This window comes from Saimiri boliviensis, chromosome 2, assembly GCF_048565385.1.
Source record: "Saimiri boliviensis isolate mSaiBol1 chromosome 2, mSaiBol1.pri, whole genome shotgun sequence".
Taxonomy (NCBI): Eukaryota; Metazoa; Chordata; class Mammalia; order Primates; family Cebidae; genus Saimiri; species Saimiri boliviensis.
Genome location: NC_133450.1, coordinates 198,481,704 through 198,500,929, shown reverse-complemented (window position 1 = coordinate 198,500,929; position 19,226 = coordinate 198,481,704). Strand labels below are relative to the sequence as shown.

General features: G+C 35.8%; 1 protein-coding gene and 1 non-coding gene across 7 annotated transcripts in view; both read right to left on the bottom strand.

Moving 5' to 3' along the window:
• FSD1L (fibronectin type III and SPRY domain containing 1 like) overlaps positions 1–19,226 on the bottom strand; it is an 83,816-nt gene that overhangs the window by 18,545 nt on the left and 46,045 nt on the right. For 4 of the 6 annotated variants that reach the window (XM_039475019.2, XM_039475020.2, XM_074395119.1 and 1 more), the window contains 3 exons: positions 10,860–11,069; positions 7,633–7,731; positions 3,662–3,791 (listed from right to left, as the gene is read on the bottom strand). In XM_039475019.2, the coding sequence (XP_039330953.1) occupies positions 3,662–3,791; positions 7,633–7,731; positions 10,860–11,069 (439 nt within the window). Of the gene's footprint in view, positions 1–2,976; positions 3,010–3,661; positions 3,792–7,632; positions 7,732–10,859; positions 11,070–19,226 lie in introns of all 6 variants that reach the window. The other 2 variants (XM_039475018.2, XM_074395118.1) reach the window with 1 other exon arrangement.
• Positions 9,243–9,349, bottom strand: LOC120366440 (U6 spliceosomal RNA). Its single transcript, XR_005581106.1, has one exon. It is a non-coding gene; the product is annotated as a U6 spliceosomal RNA (small nuclear RNA).

Sequence of the window (19,226 nt, the reverse complement as noted above, 5' to 3'; positions counted from 1 at the left end):
TGTTCAGCTGGGCTAGGAGCCACTGAGGTAAAACAAAGCAAAACTCTCCTATCAAGGAGCAAGGATTAAAAGGGTGATGAAAAGACAGGTTTTACACAATCTATCATATGACACCCTTAGTCCTTGTTTGCTATGGCAAGTGAGGAACTTGGCTATGGAGTAGCTGAGGGAAGGGAAATAACTGTTGCTAGGAACCACATCTCATCTCTGCATCCTCAGTACACAGTAGGTGTACAATATCTGACTAGAAGGAGCTCATCTGAGTAAACAGATAGTAAATTTGTGATGTTACCAATTAAGGACCATCTGTATCTTCCTGAGTAAATATGTGATATTGTCAATTAAGGACCATCTGTAGCTTCCTGAGTCAAAGTACTAAATTGGAAAAACAAAGGCCTTTGGCATTTTGTAATAAATGATTGTCAATTGAAAAGGCACAATAGAATGAGAGACAATCAGGAAACTTTTCCAAAATACACTGATGTTCACCTCCTCAACTGGCGGGTCAGAGGGTCTGCTGAGAGAAAACATGCATTCTGAAAAATATTTCCCAAGTAACTCAGGGCAACAAATAGAAAGTGAACGTCATATAAATAAATAGAAAAATTTCACTTAGCACTGCTTCAAAATGTCTTAAGAGCTATTTTGATAACCAGAAAAACAATTTTAAAAAATTTATAACTTACCAGTAGTAAAGAAATAATGGGAAGCATGGAGAAGAGAAAAACAGACATAACTAACTATTGACATTGGCAGTTTAATTTCAGAGTAAAGTTAAATAAGGAGAACTCTTCCATTGCTGCATTCCAGGCTTCCAATCCTAAGTCACTTTTGCAAGAAACAACTTACAATAAGTTTTACATCAAGCATGATAACCTCCCATCCCCTCCCTCACCCAGGGTTAAGAACACTCTGGCCATTTAACTACCTGAATTTAAGTAAGGCTCCTTAGCTATCTCTCGTCTGCACTGTTTTACCAGCTTCTCAAATAATCTCTTTGCTATCCAATTCATCTTGTTCATTATTACAAGATAAAGCTAGCTCTGATTCCTCTAAAAATCTTCACGTACTTCTATACTGCTTACAAGTAATGACTTAGCACAGCATTCTGGTTCTTGATTTAGTCCCAATCTCCCTTTCTAGACTTTTCACCCCTAGAGAGCACTACACAGCTAAATAAACCAGCCAAAATGTTTAAACTCACACCATCTGCTTCAGTGCCTTTCCTCTGGCTGTTCCCCCTTTCACTGCAAGTCCAACCACCACACATTTTTCCACTTGCTCAAGAACTAGCCTAAATATGATTTCTTTAATGAAAGTCCCCCAAATCCTACCAGGCTAAATAACCAGTCTGAGCAGTCCAGCTCCAGGCCCAAATTCTATGTGTGATCTTTCAGGCCCAAGCATAGGAAGGTGTTGGTGAGGCAGGGTGGGGGCACAGGGTAGGGTGAGCTGCCCTCCTAACACCAGACTTGGTGCTCAGCTAGTGCACTGTACTTTCTAAAGAGTTGCAATTCCACACTTCTCCCCACCACAATCATACACCATATCTGCATTCCTAGCCAAGGCATCTCTATTCAGAGGTCCCCTTATCAGAGGGAGGACATAGGCCAAGATACTTTTCAGGTGCCTTTGTGTAAAACTCCTTTAGGGCAGAGGCCGGGGGACGAGTGATAGTCTAAAAACATTCTTCTACACTCCGTTTTAGTATTTTCCCATTTTAGCCCCTCACTTCCCACCTTCTTGGTTCTCAGGTCCATAAACTGGCAGGAGCCTTTTGTTCGGGGCTTGCTGGCATTGAGAAGATCCACTAATTGTTATCTGTGTTGATTTACGTGACCTTCACCCAGGGCCATTCTGTCGGGAAAAACTGAACACTGGGGAAGTGAGTACCCTTCCCTTTGTGGCCTCTTGCGTATACTATCACAGCACATCAATAAAGGCTTGATGATTAGTTAGGCTCACTATCCTACCTGACCACCTAACACCTGGCAGCTCTTTCTTCCTCTGAACACCTTTATTCACACTTAGCATTGCACATATATCTACCTTGCATTATTGCTACTTTTACATACATCTCATCTACATAAATTAGGGCAAATTTCTTGAAAGAAGAGACAGTGTTTAATCCCTATAAATCCTGTAACATCCAGCAGATATCCTATGGTGAGCAAATATTTATGGAAAGAATATATAAATGCGTGTAACATTTGACAAGTAGCCTATATATAAAATACTCTTAAAAAGTAGGGAGGGAGAAGGAAATGACATAACCTTAAATCATAAATATGCAATCTAAAAATTTCCAAGTGACCAAACAAAATTCCATAGACTATTAAATCCAGCATTTTCCAATTTATAATACACCATAAAATCGCTTTTACCAATAATGAGTAAATCAACTGAAAAGAAGAAGAAGCTAATTTTGAGAAGAGAATACATTCTGGTTTCTGGTAAAGATTATGTAGTATCTTCAAAATAAGCACATTATTACTCATGCAAATTGAAACAATTTATCTTTCTGGCACTGTCTTTAGCAATGACCTTTATTTTTTGTTCTTGTTCTTTTGAAACTGCCTCATCACTATAAAATAGAGAACTATTCAAACCTGCCGTGTGTCAAATAAAAGCAAAGCGATAATGTTAAACTAATGAATATTATTCAGTACAACAAGAAAGATGCCAGGTATGAGTAAAAGCAGAAAAAAATCAGATAAGGGAAATAAATTCAAGAAAGACTTTAAAGCAGAGCTTATTTTGTTACCACATACAATATAATCCAAATAATATGCAGCACACTACAATGTAAATTCAAAACGTAAGCTACCAATACAGTCTACGCAGAGCAGTGTTTTAGCTTATGAATGCTGCCGCAATGGCTTCTGCATAGTGGTTAAAAGAAAAAATCAAAGTTGTTTTAAATCAGCCAAGCTAGATTATACTAAATCCTAGAACTAGACAGACATAGATCATCACCTTGTATGTTTCTTCAGTGAAGTAACATGGACACTGTCAGATAAAAACAGGCAACTGTTAAGAAACTGTTTTATAACTTTAACAGCTTATAACAAAATCAGATTAAAGGCCTGGTGAGGAATTTTTTGGGGTTCATTGTTGTAACTCACATGGCATTTATCTTCAATTTGACCAAAAATTTCTTCTACTAAAAAAGAAAGAGGCTCCCAAGCTTTGATTTTATTTAAATAAGTTAGTTATGACAATAACAAAAGGTCCTTGAGCTTGCCTCTTAGGTTCATTGTGCTGCTGATGAGAGGTTAAGACCCTAAAGCTGTACCTGCTAAACGCTGTCACTTAGTGCAAACCAGACCTGCAGGTAAGATAGGTGATCTGTAAGTCTAAAATTCAGGAATTATACCAGAAACAACTTCTAAAGCAAGTCAAGTTGCTGCACATGTAACTTTAAAAAATTGGAATACTGAAATGAAAATGCGTAAGAGGATTAGGAATGAAAATAAAAAAGTAATAAAAACGTTAATGACATTCAACTATTGACAAATAGTATTATATTCTTCACTTTGGTGCTACTAATATACCATAAATCTCATAGGTATATTGACTAAGAATTTCAATTAAGTTACTGCTACGTAAGAACCAGTATGCAAGCATTTGTTCATACGACAGATTTAATGCCCTAGCTTACCTGCCCTTGTTCTCTTTTCCTTTAATTTTACTTTCTTGGCCTTTTCCTCCAGTAGGATCCCACTCTACACAGGTATCTTCAACTTTCAAGTTCAAATGGGATGAAGAGTTATCCAAATTGAAGTTAAGTGCTATTTAAGACAATATTTCAATATATTTTTAAAATATAGCATATCTCCACTTTCTGAAACACAGCTATCACCACAATATATTCCTACTCAATTCAATACTGAATACAGAAAATAAAGTTCAAATTCATATCTTAGCTCTTAAAGTTCTCAACAATTAGGCTATAATTTATACTTCTTATCTGCTTTTCCATTATTCTTCTCAATATATCCTACACTCCAACCAAATACAATGTACTTGCACGGCTACTGGCATTTCTGCTGTTCATTCTACTAAAAGCTCAATGAGTACACAGTAACCTCCATTTCCTTTTATTAGTATATCAGTTGACTGTTGTAACTAAATAGGAAGGGGACCTGGAAGAATTAAGGAAAAGGATAAAGCTACACAGTGTAAAAAATTACAGAACCTGGCATGCACATTTTCTCTGATGTTCTAGTATTTAATAATTTCACACCTAAACTCTCAGTTTCAAAATAAGACAAGCATGGAGAAACTGAGGCCATGATGGCAGAACAAGAAAACTGACCCAGCTGATAGATGATTTACATGGCAAAGAGTACAGAGGAAAAAGCGACCACATAAATGAAAACAAACAAACAAAAAAACTCATAAAACAAAACTATGCTTTCCAGATTATTTTATATGTTGAGGAATTATCTATACTTTTCACAAGACTTACTCAGAACTGCTAATTTAGGAAATCAGTGAAACAAGTTATAAGCTTCCCTTTTTGGAAACTGAGGGTAAATCATTAGAATGTATTGATTCGTGGCTGATCCAAACGTACCATTCTTTATATCTTAAAATATAACTCTCAGAATCTCAGTCCTGCAAGGTATCAGCTATTACACAGTTACTAACTAATCTACATATATATTCTATTTCCCTCCAAAAGTTCAAACTTCTACTAATTATTAAGAAATAACAGTATCCCTTTATAAAACTCGATTTCACTTATAGATATTACTTAATTTAGCTAAGGCTTCAGTGTGTCTGTGAACTATGCATCATCAAACAACAAAATAAACATATAGAGAGCCTGTTAATGAATCAATAATCCTTTTATCCCCTACTGTTCTATAAAGAGCACTTTAATTTCAACTATGCATTGGAGCTATTGTTCATTGCTTTTATTTATGAAACAAGATTCTGAATACTAATCTACTGACCACACACTTCCAGTAAATGTCATACAATACAAGGAAGTTCACAGCTTTCAAAATCTGCATCTAAACAGAAATAAACTTATAGAAAAAAGAAAGAATACAGCAATAATGCAGATTCTTAACAAAAATGAAAATGGAATACCTTAATAGGCAGGTTACCAGACGGTTAGGATTAAGTTAACACTGATACCCTGCATTTCCAAGAATGAACTGCCTTAATAAAGTTAACATCTATATGTGAGCTATTAGGTAATGCATGTGACAGCACCTACATTTTTGAGAAAGAAAGTTGGATTTAACTCTAAGGTGCCATCAATTCTCAACTGCTTGCTAAAATTCTAAGGCTGTTTTTTTTTAAAAAAGAAAGACAGCCTAAGGCTCTCCCCTAATGTTTGCTATGATGGAGAGAAGCGCCACCTTCTGATGTCAAAGGTGGCAAAAAGAAAGTACCACTCCAAACCACTTAAGACCAGAATTATCAAATGCCGCAGCATCCAAACAAAAAGGCATGGGTTTCAATCCTAAGGAGCATCATTTTCATATCTCTTTCTCTTTTTGGATATTATCCCTTTATAGGACCTCGGTAGAGTTATAGACCTTCTCTAAGGTAACACAGATAACACTCTGTATTAAAAAAAAAAAAAAAATCTAGCCTCAAAAGTGAGGTCCTCTCTCTTGTATAAGCCCTATAATAAAACTAGATACTGGTTCCCTTATCTTTAAAAGTCTGTGAAAACAAAGCACCAAATATCAGAGTACAGATATGTTTCTTATGTTTTACTTGTGCCAGTGGCTGCTTTCTTGATCAAATTATATCATAGCTGCTATCAATTAAAGTTGGAGAGTAATTTATGATTTAGTAATATAATATCATTTACTTTCACAAATAATAAATATAGCTTAAATATTCTGGTGTTAAGAACAGAACTTATATTACTCATTACTTTTGAGAATTTCAATGCCAGAAGAAATAGTGCTACATATGTTGACAATGTTCACTATTTTCCGTACCAAGAACCTTACGTGGAAGGATATGAAATTTTGGTAGGCTCAAATATTTAGTCTCTACCTTTTTTCCTTTCTCTCTCTAGTTTTTTGTACATGTACTAATTTCTACTGGTTGGTTGAAAAAGGCTGCAACAAGCCAAATTGGTAAACAATTGTTCAATGTGTCATTTGTAAAAATGTGCATCTTTCCTATGCAGCTCTTTGAGATGGCATTTTACTCTTGTTACCCATGCTGGAGTGCAATGGCACGATCTCAGCTCACCAGCTCACCGCAACCTCCACCTCCCAGGTTCAAGCGATTCTCCTGCCTCAGCCTCCCGAGTAGCTGGGATTACAGGCATGCACCACCACACCTGGCTAATTTTTTGTATTTTCAGTAGAGACAGGGTTTATCCAAGTTAGTCAGACTGGTCTTGAACTGCCAATCTCAGGTGATCTGCCTGCCTCAGCCTTCTAAAGTGCTGGGATTACAGGCGCTCACTGTGCCCAGCCATGACTATATTTTCAAATGGTAAAAACTTTTAAAGAAACCACAGTAACATCTCAGTTTGATAACAAGTAATACAGAGTAATTGCATTTCTTGGCTAAGTTACCTATAGTTCTCAAATAAAAAATTTGCTAATCCAAACAAATTACTTCAAGTTAGATTTTATTTTAGACCTTTGTGATGCAAACATTTTTCTGAGTTTGTCTCATCAATAATTTATAAGCTTTATATTTTGTTTTAGTCTGATACGATTTTTTTTGTTATCCTCCAAATCCTGTCAAATTTTGACAGGTAAACCTAGTCAAATGCTATATGAATTACAGGTCAATGGAATGCCTTAAGCCCCAAGTGCCTACAAGAATGTGTAGAGTCTGGTTCCAGAATTAAACCCAGTCAATAATCATCTCATAATTGTGAAGTCTCCAGCATAATGACCTTCAAATTGGTAAATACCTAAAAAATCCTCTGTATTCAAGTCTGCTACTCTAGGGAGTTTTCATTACATCCAAATTGCTTGCAGAGACTAGAAGAACCTAGGTTCCAGGCTCATAGTAAGGGCTGGCACAGAACTCAGAAGTAGATTCTTATTCACACCTATCCAAATTAGGTCTAGGGATCATGGTAAAGTCATTTAACATATAAAAACTTTATTGTTTTCATCTGCAATATGTATATCAATAATATCTAGTACACTGATTTCTCAAGATGATTTTAGTAATCTAATAAAGAACTGAGAGTGCTTTGCAACCATTAACATATATAAATGTTAATTACTACATAAGATTCAGGAAAACAGAAAGGACCTGAACTAAACCAAACAGATACTTTCCCGATATTGATTCATAATCCATTCTATGAGAAAACTCTGGGCAAATCTCGGTGACACTTACCTATTAGTAACAAGATTGAAATTTGTAAATTAATCATCCACCACAGAATACAATACCATCATCTGAGTCTATTTTATCTGTATGAACATAATCACATAGGAAAACCCAATTAAAACCTCTACTGTACTTCTATTTTTCCTTTCTTAAAATTCTTACTGTTGAGAAAGCTTCACTAGGGGAAGTGGAGAAAGAATTCAGTATCACCTGAAGTGCTTCCTGTTACAAAGTTATGAATAACTTCAGATGTTAAGCTTTGCTTTATGCTGTATAAATAGCTCCTGATCTTACCTTTGGTCTCTAGAGTCACTGGATCAGAATACTCTCCAGCCACAGCCTTGTTACAAGCTCGAACTCTGAAATTCATATACTTTGAATCAAATTTTAAGCCTGAAAAAATGAGAACATGATTTTCAAACATGAAAAGTAAAGAACTCTATTCCCAAAAGTATGAGTATGAGCCTTCAAACATTAAGTACTGTGTCACTGTATTCAGGAAGAGTATAACTTTATGTTAAAAGAGTGATATGCTTAAAATAAGAGGAATCATAATTTAATTATTATTTTCTTCAGAAGAAAAACATAGTTTATCAACTTTTATTTTTTTAATTTTTATTTTAAATACACATATTTTATTGCACTTTAGGTTCTGGGGTACATGTGAAGAACATGTAGGATTGTTGCATAGGTACATACATGGCAATGTGGTTTACTGCCTCATCCCCATTACCTATATCTGGCATTTCTCCCCATGTTATCCCTCCCCAACTCCCTACCCCCCGCTGTCCCTCCCCTAGTTCCCCACAACAGACCCCAGTGTGTGATGCACCACTCCCTGTGTCCATGTGTTCTCACTGTTCACCACCCGACTATGAGTGAGAAATGCGGTGCTTGATTTTCTGCTCTTGTGTCAGTTTGCTGAGAATGATGGTTTCCAGGTTCATCCATGTCCCTAAAATGGACACGAACTCAACGTTTTTTATGGCTACATAGTATTCCATGGTGTGTCTATGTGCACATTTTCCCTGTCCAGTCTATTATTGATGGGCACTTGGGTTGGTTCCAGGTTTTTGCTATTGTAAACACTGCCATGATGAATATTCGTGTGCATGTGTCCTTATAATAGAACGATTTATAATCCTTTGGATATATACCCAGTAATGGGATTGCTGGGTCAAACAGAATTTCTATTTTTAGGTAATTGAGGAATCACCACACTGTCTTCCACAATGGTTGAACTAATTTACACCCCCACTAACAGTGTAAAAGTGTTCCTATTTCTCCACATCCTCTCCAGCATCTGTTGTCTCCAGACTTTATAATGATCGCCATTCTAACTGGTGTGGATGATGTCTCAATGTAGTTTTGATTTGCATTTCTCTAATGACCAGTGATGATGAGCATTTTTTCATATGTTTGTTGGCCTCATATATGTCTTCTTTTGAAAAATGTCTGTTCATATTCTTTGCCCACTTTTGAATGGGTTTGTTTGTTTTATATGGTAAATCTCTTTCAGTTCTTTGTAGATTCTGGATATTAGCCCTTTGTCAGATGGGTAGATTGCAAAAATTTTTTCCCATTCTGTTGGTTGCCAGTTCACTCTAATGATTGTTTCTTTTGCTGTGCAGAAGCTCTGGAATTTAATTAGATCTCATTTGTCTATTTTGGCTTTTGTTGCCAATGCTTTTGGTGTTTTAGTCATGAAGTCCTTGTCTATGTCTATGTCCTGAATGGTTTTGCCTAGGTTTTCTTCTAGGGTTTTTATGGTGTTAGGTCTTACGTTTAAGTCTTTAATCCATCTGGAGTTAATTTAAGTGTAAGGTGTCAGGAAGGGGTCAAGTTTCTGCTTTCTGCACGTGGCTAGCCAGTTTTCCCAAAAAAAAAAAAAAAAAAAAAAAAAAAAAACAAAGGAATGCTTCATGAATTTGCGTGTCATCCTTGCAGAGGGGCCATGCTAATCTTCTCTGTATCATTCCAATTTTAGTACATGTGCTGCCAAAGGGAGCATCAACTTTTATTTTAACCAAGTGATTTAAAAGTACCCTTTCAAGCCTCATTAAAAGTAGTATTTCACTGAAAGAGAGATGGTACAATTTACAATAACATATTCAATTTAAAGTGGACACCCTAATTTTTATATTCATGAAACATTGTTTTTTTATGTGAAAATGAATTTAAAGAGGAAGTAAAGCAGAGATTAGTAACAAGGATTTTGAAGTTAAGTCTAGATTAAAATCTCAGTTTAGAAATTACTAGTTATGGGACCTTCAACAACTTGACTGAGCTTCAGTTTTCTAGCTGTAGAACAGAAGTGATAAAACCAACTTCATAATTGTTGTAAAGATAAATGAGATTAGGCTGATTAAATGAGATGTACTATATGTAATACACTTGAGCCCATCTCCTGACAAATGGTAACTGCTGAATGACAGTGCTCCTAATATCACTGTTCACACATAAAAAACATTGAATAACTCAGGCAATATTTAGCCATTTCAAATATAAAAGTCCACTATAAGCTGGGCACGATGGCTCACGCCTATAATCCTAGCACTTCGGGAGGCTGAGGTGGGCAGATCACGAGGTCAAGAGATCAAGACCATCCTGGCCAACACGGTGAAACCCTGTCTCTACTAAAAATACAAAAATTAGCCGGGTGTGGTAGCACGCGCCTGTGGTCCCAGCTACTCAGGAGGCAAAGGCCGAAGAATCGCTTGAACCCAGGAGGCGGAGGTTGCAGCGAGCCGAGATTGCACCACTGCATTCCAGCCTGGTGAGAAAGACTCCGTCTCAAAAAAAAAAAAAAAAATCCACTATATATTGAGACAGCCTCTTTCAAAAAGCCAACACGAATTTCTAATATTATACCAAGTCACAGGTCTTTATTAATATGAAGGTAATCTTAAAACAGTAAAAGCAACAGTATTCACGTTATTAGTGAAATGGTTACCGAAAATATCTAAAAAAACAAAAAAACAAAAAAACAAAACCAATAGCTTTTTAAGAGTCAGAAATCCAAGGTAAAAATTAAATGTTATTCTGAAATACTGTTTTCAGAATATCCTTTCATACTTGTTTTACATATATTTTGTTATACTATGTTACAAACGTCCAAAAGTAATAAAAACAAAGGTTTCCAGCGTGGGTAACTTGGTAAAACCCTGTCTCTACCAAAAAATACAAAAACTAGCTAGGCATGGTGGCCCACACTATAATCCCAGCTTCTCAGGAGGCTGAGGTGGGAGAATCTCTTGAACCCAGGAGGTGAGGTTACAGTAAGCCAAGATCCCACCACTGCACTACAGCCTGGGCGGTAACAGTGCAAGACCCCTATCTCAAAAAAAAAAAAAAAAGGGTTTCTTTGATGTTTCAACAGAAAATCATTTCCATAATAAATATCTAAAAACCCGGTATGGCTAAAGAAACTTAAAAAGTTTATCCTTTAAAGTAACTCAAAATATTTTTCAGAACTACATTTATCTTCTGGGCATGAGATTCCTGAAATGCATTCATGTTACCTGATAGTGTATACTCAGTACCCTTAATATTATCAATTATCTCCCAGCATCGCTCATCCTTTACACGTGGAAGTCCATCAAAATTAGTCTTCCTATGTTCCAGTATAAAATGGTCAATCTTATTATCTTCTTCTGGCATTCTCCAAGCTACTGTTACAGAGTTATCTGCCACCAAACACTCTACTGGATCTATCTCTGGAGCTTTGGGGACTGCAAAGAAAAAAAAAAAGGACTCGTTCATTCCTCATTTATTACAGCAGTAATCAAATATTTCTATCATTCAAATTGCTTTTTCATGCTGCTTTTAAACTGCTCAAAAGTAGATCAGATTAAGCAAAAGGATATCCTGTAAATGTAAAATAACTATTTTCAAAGTACATGCTAAGGATCAAGAATCAAGAATGACTTGATACTTCTGAATATATTGTACTTTTAATATGATATTTCAAATAGCTTAGGAATACAAATTATATCAACACTAACAAACAGAATAAATTGCTTTGAATATAATGATTAAAATAATTCAAGAGTATATTTTCACTCTTGCATGTATTTTTAAAATCTCTACCTAAGAATTGTAATTTCTCAGGACTAAACAAAAATTAATTCCCCAACCCTGCAAAATACTTAAAGATTTTTGAATGTTTCTCTCAAGATTCTACATTTCATTAAAATAAACTGAAGTAAATGAGCCACATTTAACATGTATGTACATTAATTTCTTTTTCATGAAAGACATATTTCATAGCTTTTTAACATTAACACACGTTCCACTGACATAACAACTGTAGAACATGGTCCTCCAGTGATACAGACTTGTCTGAACTGTGTAAAACTATGCAGTCCAGCAGGTATCAGATTTAAACATTTTATTACTAAAAATAAAATTCAAAAGGTTTATTCCTGTTATACAAGGCTAAACATTTAAAATCAGTTAATGTATTCTATCACATTAACTGCAGAAAAATTATACAACCATATCAGTAAATAAAGAAAAATACCAATTATAAAAGAAAAAATAAAACTCTGTGTGGATGACATGACTGTCTATGTAGAATATCCAATGAATAAAATTCCTGGAACAAGTGATCACAGAAGGGCTAAAGGATACAAGGATGAATAGATGGAACAGAAGAGAATTTCAAGGCAGTGAAACTATTCCTCATGGTAATATAATCATAGACATAAGACATTACACATTTATCAGAACCCACAGAACTGCTTAACACAAAGGGTAAATGCCAATATAAAATATAAACTTTAACTAATAAAGTATTGCTGTTGACCAATTGTATCAAATGTACCACATTAATGCAGAATAGCAATAACAGGGGAAATTGTATATGGGGGAGGTAGTGGGTTTATGGTAACTTTCTTTACTATCATGCTCAATTCTCCACAAATACAGCTCTGTTCTAAAAAACAAAGTAAAGTTGGCCCTCTGTAGCCACAGATTCAATCAACCTTGGATCAAAAGATTATTCAGAAAAGGTAAAAATAACAATACAACAATAAAAAAATTAAAACTACAGTGTAACAACTATTGACACAGTGGTTACACAGTATTAGGTATTATGAGTAATCTAGCGATTACTTAAAGTATACGGGAGGATGTGCATAGGTTATATGCAAGTAACCATTTTTTACAAGGGACTGGAGCATCTGTGGATGCTGGTAATTCAACACAGTGCTAGAACCAATCCCACACAAATACTGAGGGATGACTCTTGCTAAGTTTTTTTTAAAACCACAACAATAACAAAAGAATTACATATAAAAGTTAAGATGTAAAGCAATATGAGACTCAGTAAAATAACACCAAGATGAAAAAAATTTGACTTAGAAGTATGATCGATTTTCACTAACTACAGTCTCCCCCAAGTTAAATTCTGCATGTGTAATTGTACAAAAAATACTTAGAATAGGATATAACTTATTAGTAAGACAACTGACAACCAAAGAAGCATTTATTATTTGTCACTGACATCAGTTTCCTTCATCTGTCTTGTAGGATTTTTGTCTTCATAATCCGTAACATTTGTTACTCTCTATTACTGAAACGTAAGAATTATAGACTACTATTCACTGCCAAGAGAAGGCACTCATGAATTTAATATGCTCTGCTATGCCTACATGGAAATGTAAAGGCCTATGGTCTATAGCAATTTGAAAACTTTGCTGAGTCGTAAATCTGCAACTAAAAGTCCCGAGAGATTGATATAAAAAAAGTCACTTAATTGGTGAGTAGGCCTAGTTGTCTCCCTACTATTTACAACTCCATTCAGCTGCTATTCTAGTAAGACTGCACTGGCAGGCAGATTCTTCTTTCTTGTGAATAATGGTCCCCAAAAGAAAGCTAACTGATAAAATGGAAACTGAAGTTAAAAAGAAGAAAAAAAAAAACCTAAGAAAGTGATGACATGTGGGAGGGACAAAGAATATTTAGATAATTTAAGAGTGGTATGTCAAAATTAAGGTTGACTTGGATGTAACATGTGGGAAGTTCACTCTAGATTCTATATAGAAGAAAACAATTCACCAAATAAGGCATACAAATTCAGGGAAAGACGAAAGGTAGTGTACTTATAACATAAAAATATTACTTAGGAAATGCAGAACTCTTTGGAAGGAAAGCAATCCACACATCTACCTACATATTTCCATAAAGCAACAGTGACTAACTAGCAATAGTGCAGAAATTAATTGAAGAATTTACTAAATGCTTTCTTTGCATCTGAATGTAAAAGGATAAGTGGCATCAGCATTGCCAGACTTACTTCTTTTCTTAGCTCCAGAAACTCAGAAAGGAGAAAGGATATAAAGTCAAAATTTCAATGCATACAAAATGGCTAAGAGTAGATAATGACTTCGTAATTATCACTGATCATCATCACTACCACTGTTAACACTCAGATATGTCCATAACTAATATTATTACACATAATATACTATACAATAGATTATAGTGGCATTTATGGAATTAAGAGATAAAGATATTTCTTCATTTTATAAGTTAATTTGATTCAATCTTATAGAAAATGTTTATGCTATAGATTATTAAAAATTAGAGATTTATATGCACTCTTCATGAATTTTTAAAACCTATTATATTTTTCTGCAGGGCACAGTGGCTCATAGCTGTAATACCTGTACTTTGGGAGGCTGAGGCGGGAGGATCACTTGAGCCCAAAAGTTTGAGACCAGCCTGGGCAACAAAGTGAGACCCTATCTCTACAAAAAAAAAAAAAAGAAAGAAAAATTTAGTTGGGTTATGGTGGTGCATGCCTGTGGTCCCAGTTACTCAGAAGGTTGAGGCAGGAGAACTGCTTGAGTCCAGGAGGTTGACTCAGTGGTTGTGCCACTGTACTCCAGCCTGGGTGACACAGCAAGACCCTGTCTCAAAAAGCTTTCTTCTTTTTTTTTTTTTTTAATTATACCTCATTCCTTTAGACTGTCTTAACAGTTTACCGAAAGGGGAAAACCTAACTGTTCATGCAATCTACTTGACTATACAATAAGCATGGTATTGGTCTGTTAAGCTGTCACTGAAAGCCCAAAAGAAGGAAAGTAATGGTAAGAAGACTGCTTTTTAAATTGTTGTTTTTTAAAAATCAAAGTAGTAGTAATAGCTATGTGTATGTTCACTCTGTCAGAATTTAGAAGTGATGGAAAACCTAGATAAAGAAAAATGAAGATGTATACACTGGATGTTAGGGGGGAAAGTACTGCTTACAACAGAAAACATTATGGGGAAAATGTTATTAGTATTAGTGATTCACATGAGAAAACTGAGAAGGGGGTAGAAAAAACAGTTAAAGTCTCAACTGCTATAAATCAACATGTAAATTCTCCAAGTACGAGTAAAACAGTGAATTTGAAATAAATACAAAGTGAAAAATACAATTTCAAAGGCATCCATGAAAGAAGATTTTCTTCACAAGTTAAATAGAAAAGTAAAAAATAATGGTAGTAACAACAATAGCGATCATTTATTGAGTGCTTTCACTTTAATCCTTACCATTACAATATCATAAATTTTATATTATCATTATCTTTATTAGGGGCTCAAAGATGTCAAAGTAACTTGCCCAAGACTACAGAGCTAGACAATTAAAGAAACAGTATTTAAATATAGGTAGTCTGACTTAGAGACAACAGCCTTTACTATTCTTAAAGAAAGGCATTCTAAGCTAAGGCCATATATATTAGCATATAAAAATATATAAAATCTAACAACAGTAGCATGGAGAAAGATACCTGAATAATGATGAAAAGAAAAAAACATGTTGTCAAAGTTAAGCTATTTGGCCAGGTAGCAGAGTGATTTACAAAACTAACACAAAGGGATGAATGATAGAAACTGAACTGACCTGGGAACCTAAAGACAGAATCTCTGAAAAGTTCAGACTTTGCCTTATTGATAATTTAATAACCTGGAAAGTAGAGTCTGTGTTTGTTAAACTAACTTTTTTAGACCTAAGTATGACCAATAACAAGAACACAAATGTAAACATGGAAATGATGGCTGGGTTCAGTGGTTCACTCCTATAATTCTAGCACTTTGAGAGGCTATGGTTAGAGGATGGTTTGAGACCAGGAGTTTGACACCAGCCTGGTCAACACAGCAAGACCTCCATCTTTACAAAAAAAAAAAATAAATAAAAATTAGCTGGGTGTGGTGGAATGCACCTGTAGTCCTAACAACTCAGGAGGCTGATGCAGAAAGATCGCTTCAGCCCAGGAGTTAGAGACTACAGTGAACTATGATGATGCCACTGCACTCCAGCCTGGGTGATAGAGAAAGACCTTGTCTCAAAAAATACGGAAGTGTAAATGATGGGAACCTCAGAAATAAGCAACACTGGGCCGGGCGCAGTGGCTCATGCCTGTAATCCCAGCACTTTTGGGAGGCCAAGGCAGGTGGATTATGAGGTCAAGAGATCGAGACCATCCTGGCCAACACAGTGAAACCCTGTCTCTACTAAAAATACAAAAAAATTAGCCGGGCGTGGTGGCCTACGCCTGTGGTCCCAGCTACTCGGGAGGCTGAGGCAAAAGAATCACTTGAACCCAAGAGGCAGAGGTTGCAGTGAGCCGAGATTGCGCCACTACACTCCAGCCTGGTGACAGAGCAAGACTCCGTCTCAAAAAAAAAAAAAAAAGAAATAAGCAACAATGTCATCTTAAAGAATTCATGAAAACCAGAACAAGAGATTGGGTACAATCTGAAAAAAAAACTTCAAAAATTTCAAAAAGAAAAAGAACAGGACTTATATACTACCAAAGACTGTTATAACTACCATACTTTGGAGGGATCCTATCATAGAAAAAAAAAATATGGCATAAAATGATTTTATTGTGTTGCATTGCTGAGCTTTTATAAATAAGGCAGTGCTTCTCACCTTGAATGTGTACAAAAATCGCCCTAACAGTTACCTCAAAGCCAACATTAAGCTTCTTGAATCAGAATCTGCAGCTGATTTGCATGCACTTTAAAGTTTGAGAAGCAACTGGTCTATATCTTCTGATGAATGCATTCCCTTTACAACATTGGCTTCAAGTTACTGTCAAGCTTCTTGAATTTTTTTAGTGATGAGAAGAATTACTATTTCCTGAAATTGATCTTGTCACATAGCTAGCCAGTTGTTGCTATTAGGAAAGCCTTTCTGATATTATTAAACTGAGTTTTCTACATAAAATTCTCCATTCAGAACTGAAAGGGAAATAAACTATCTCAAATGCTTGAGATTATAATCCCTTGGCCAAATTTGTATTTAAAATTGAACTTATTTAAGGGGTACAGCAGGATGTCTGAGAGTGCAGCTCCAAGTGGACTCGGTCATAGGAGTGTCCCCACACCTCCAGGAGCTTACCAGGTTCTCATCATGAATAATGGAGAAAAATCCCCTTATGCTTCCATAGCAGGGGAAGGAGAAAAAGAAGTATTTTGAAATACATCAGAGCTTCTGTTCCCTTAAGAGAAACTATTTATCAGAGTCTAATCTGCTGGGGTTTTATCATAGCCTAAGTAACCTGGGGAAAGGGAAATATCCAACTCCAATCAGCTAACTCTATGTGGGCAAAGGGAAATACCCAAACCAACCCTAGCCCACTCCAGCCATCCTGTTCCACCTAAAAATTCAGGAGTGATGACTGGAGAAAACTTGAGAAGTCCTTTGTGAAGTTCACAGTCCAGAGGCACAGGCTCACAAAAAGACTGAGACCTAATTATAGTGTTACAGAATGCTTCCCCTCCCACACACCTTACCACCACATTAATGAAGGCCTATTTACATTTGTTTCTTTAACCCAATACCCATCTGGCTATCAAGAAAAAATTACAAGGAATACAGAAAGGCATGAAAACCACGGTCTGAATAGGAGAACACACATCAGAACCAGACTCAGATACAGCAGAGATATTGCAATTATCAGACCAATAATTTAAAACAGTTATAATATTCCAAGGGCTCTCACAGAGAAAGCAGACAGCATAAAATGGAGAAAGTCAATAGCATAAAAGAACAAATGGGCAATATAAGCAGAGAGAGAGAAATTCTAAGAAAGAACCACAAAGAAAGGCTAAAGACAAAACACTGTGACATAAATTAAGAATAAGTTAATGGACTTATTAGCAGACTGGAAAGAATCTCTTGAGCTTGAGGAACTCTCAGAGAAACCTGCAAGATGAAACAGCAAAAACAAAAAAGATTGGAAGAAACCCCACAGAACAGAATATCCAAAATTTACTATGGAACTACAAAAGGAGTAAATATGTATAATGGAAATTACGGAAGGAGAAGACAGAAAGGAAAAGAAGATATATTTGAAACAATAATGACTGAGAAATTCCCAAATCGACATCAGGCAACAAACTACGGATCTAAGATGCTCAGTGATCAACCAAAATAAATGCTCCCGCCATACACACCACACACACACACACACACACACACACACACACACACACACACAAACTGTATCTAGGCATATAATATTCAGACTACAGAAAATCAAAGGCAAAGAAAACACTTGAAAGAAGCCAGGTGGGGGTGGAGGGGACGGGATCTTACCTCTAGAGGAGCAATTCTGTCTCCCTTGAAATTATCCTTTAGTAGTGAAGGATAAATAAAAACTCTCTCAGACAAATAAAAATTGAGGAACTCTGTTGTCAATAGACCTACTATGTAAGAAATGTTTTTTAAAAGTTTCTTAAAAAGAAAGAAACAAAGAGCACTGGAGAAGTATAAGTGAAGGTAAAATAAAAACTTATTTTTCTTATTCTTGACTGATCTAACCAGTAACAGTTAATTCAAAATAATAAGGGCAACTATTTATTTGAATGTGTGTGGTGTATATATGTGCTTACATATACTGCTGCATAAGTGAAAGAAATGACAGCAATGATACAAGTGATGGGAGAGAGGCAGAAAATCACTAAGTACATAGTTGAACTCAACAACTCCAGGAACCAACTGCATATAATTGTATCTACAGACTACTTCATCCATCAATAGCAGAATACACATTCTTCTCAAGCTCCTGTAGAACATTTGCCAAGACAAAGACTACATTCTGGGCTATAAAACACACATTAACAAATTCAAAAGTCTAGAAATCATACAATGATTACATTAGAAATCAATTAACAGAAAAAGATAGATAGCTGGAAAGTCCAAAATACTTTGAAATCAAACAACCCACTTTTAACCAAGCCCGGTGGGTCATGCCTGTAATCCCTGCACTTTGCGGGGTGTGGAGATAGGGGGAATCACTTGAGGGGTGAGAAGTTCAAGGCCAGCCTGGCCAACATGGCGAAACCCCATCTCTACTAAAAATACAAAAATTAGCCAGGAGTGCTACAGTCCCAGCTACTTGAGAGACTGAGACAGAATTGTTTGAACCTGGGAGGCAGAGGTTGCAGTGAGCTGAGATTGACCCACTGCACTCCAGCTTGGGCAACAGAGCAAGACTCTGTCTCCAAAAAAAAAAACAAAAACAAACCAAAAAAGCACACTTCTAAGTAACACATAGTCAAAGAATAAATCACAATAAAAAATTTTAAGATATTTTGAACTAAATGAAAATGAAAACCCAACTTATCAAAATTTGTTGAATGCAATGAAAGCAGTACTTAGAGGGAAATTTGTAACACTGAATGCACACATGGTCATGAGCCATGTAACAACATTTTGGTCAATGACAGACCACATATACAAAAGTGGTCCCATAAGATTACAGTAACATATTTTGTCTGTATTTTTTTCTCAGTCTAGATATATAAATTATTGCCATTGTGTTACAATTGCTTAAAATATTCAGTGCAGTAACATGTTGTACAGGCTGGTAGCCTAGCAGCAATCGGCT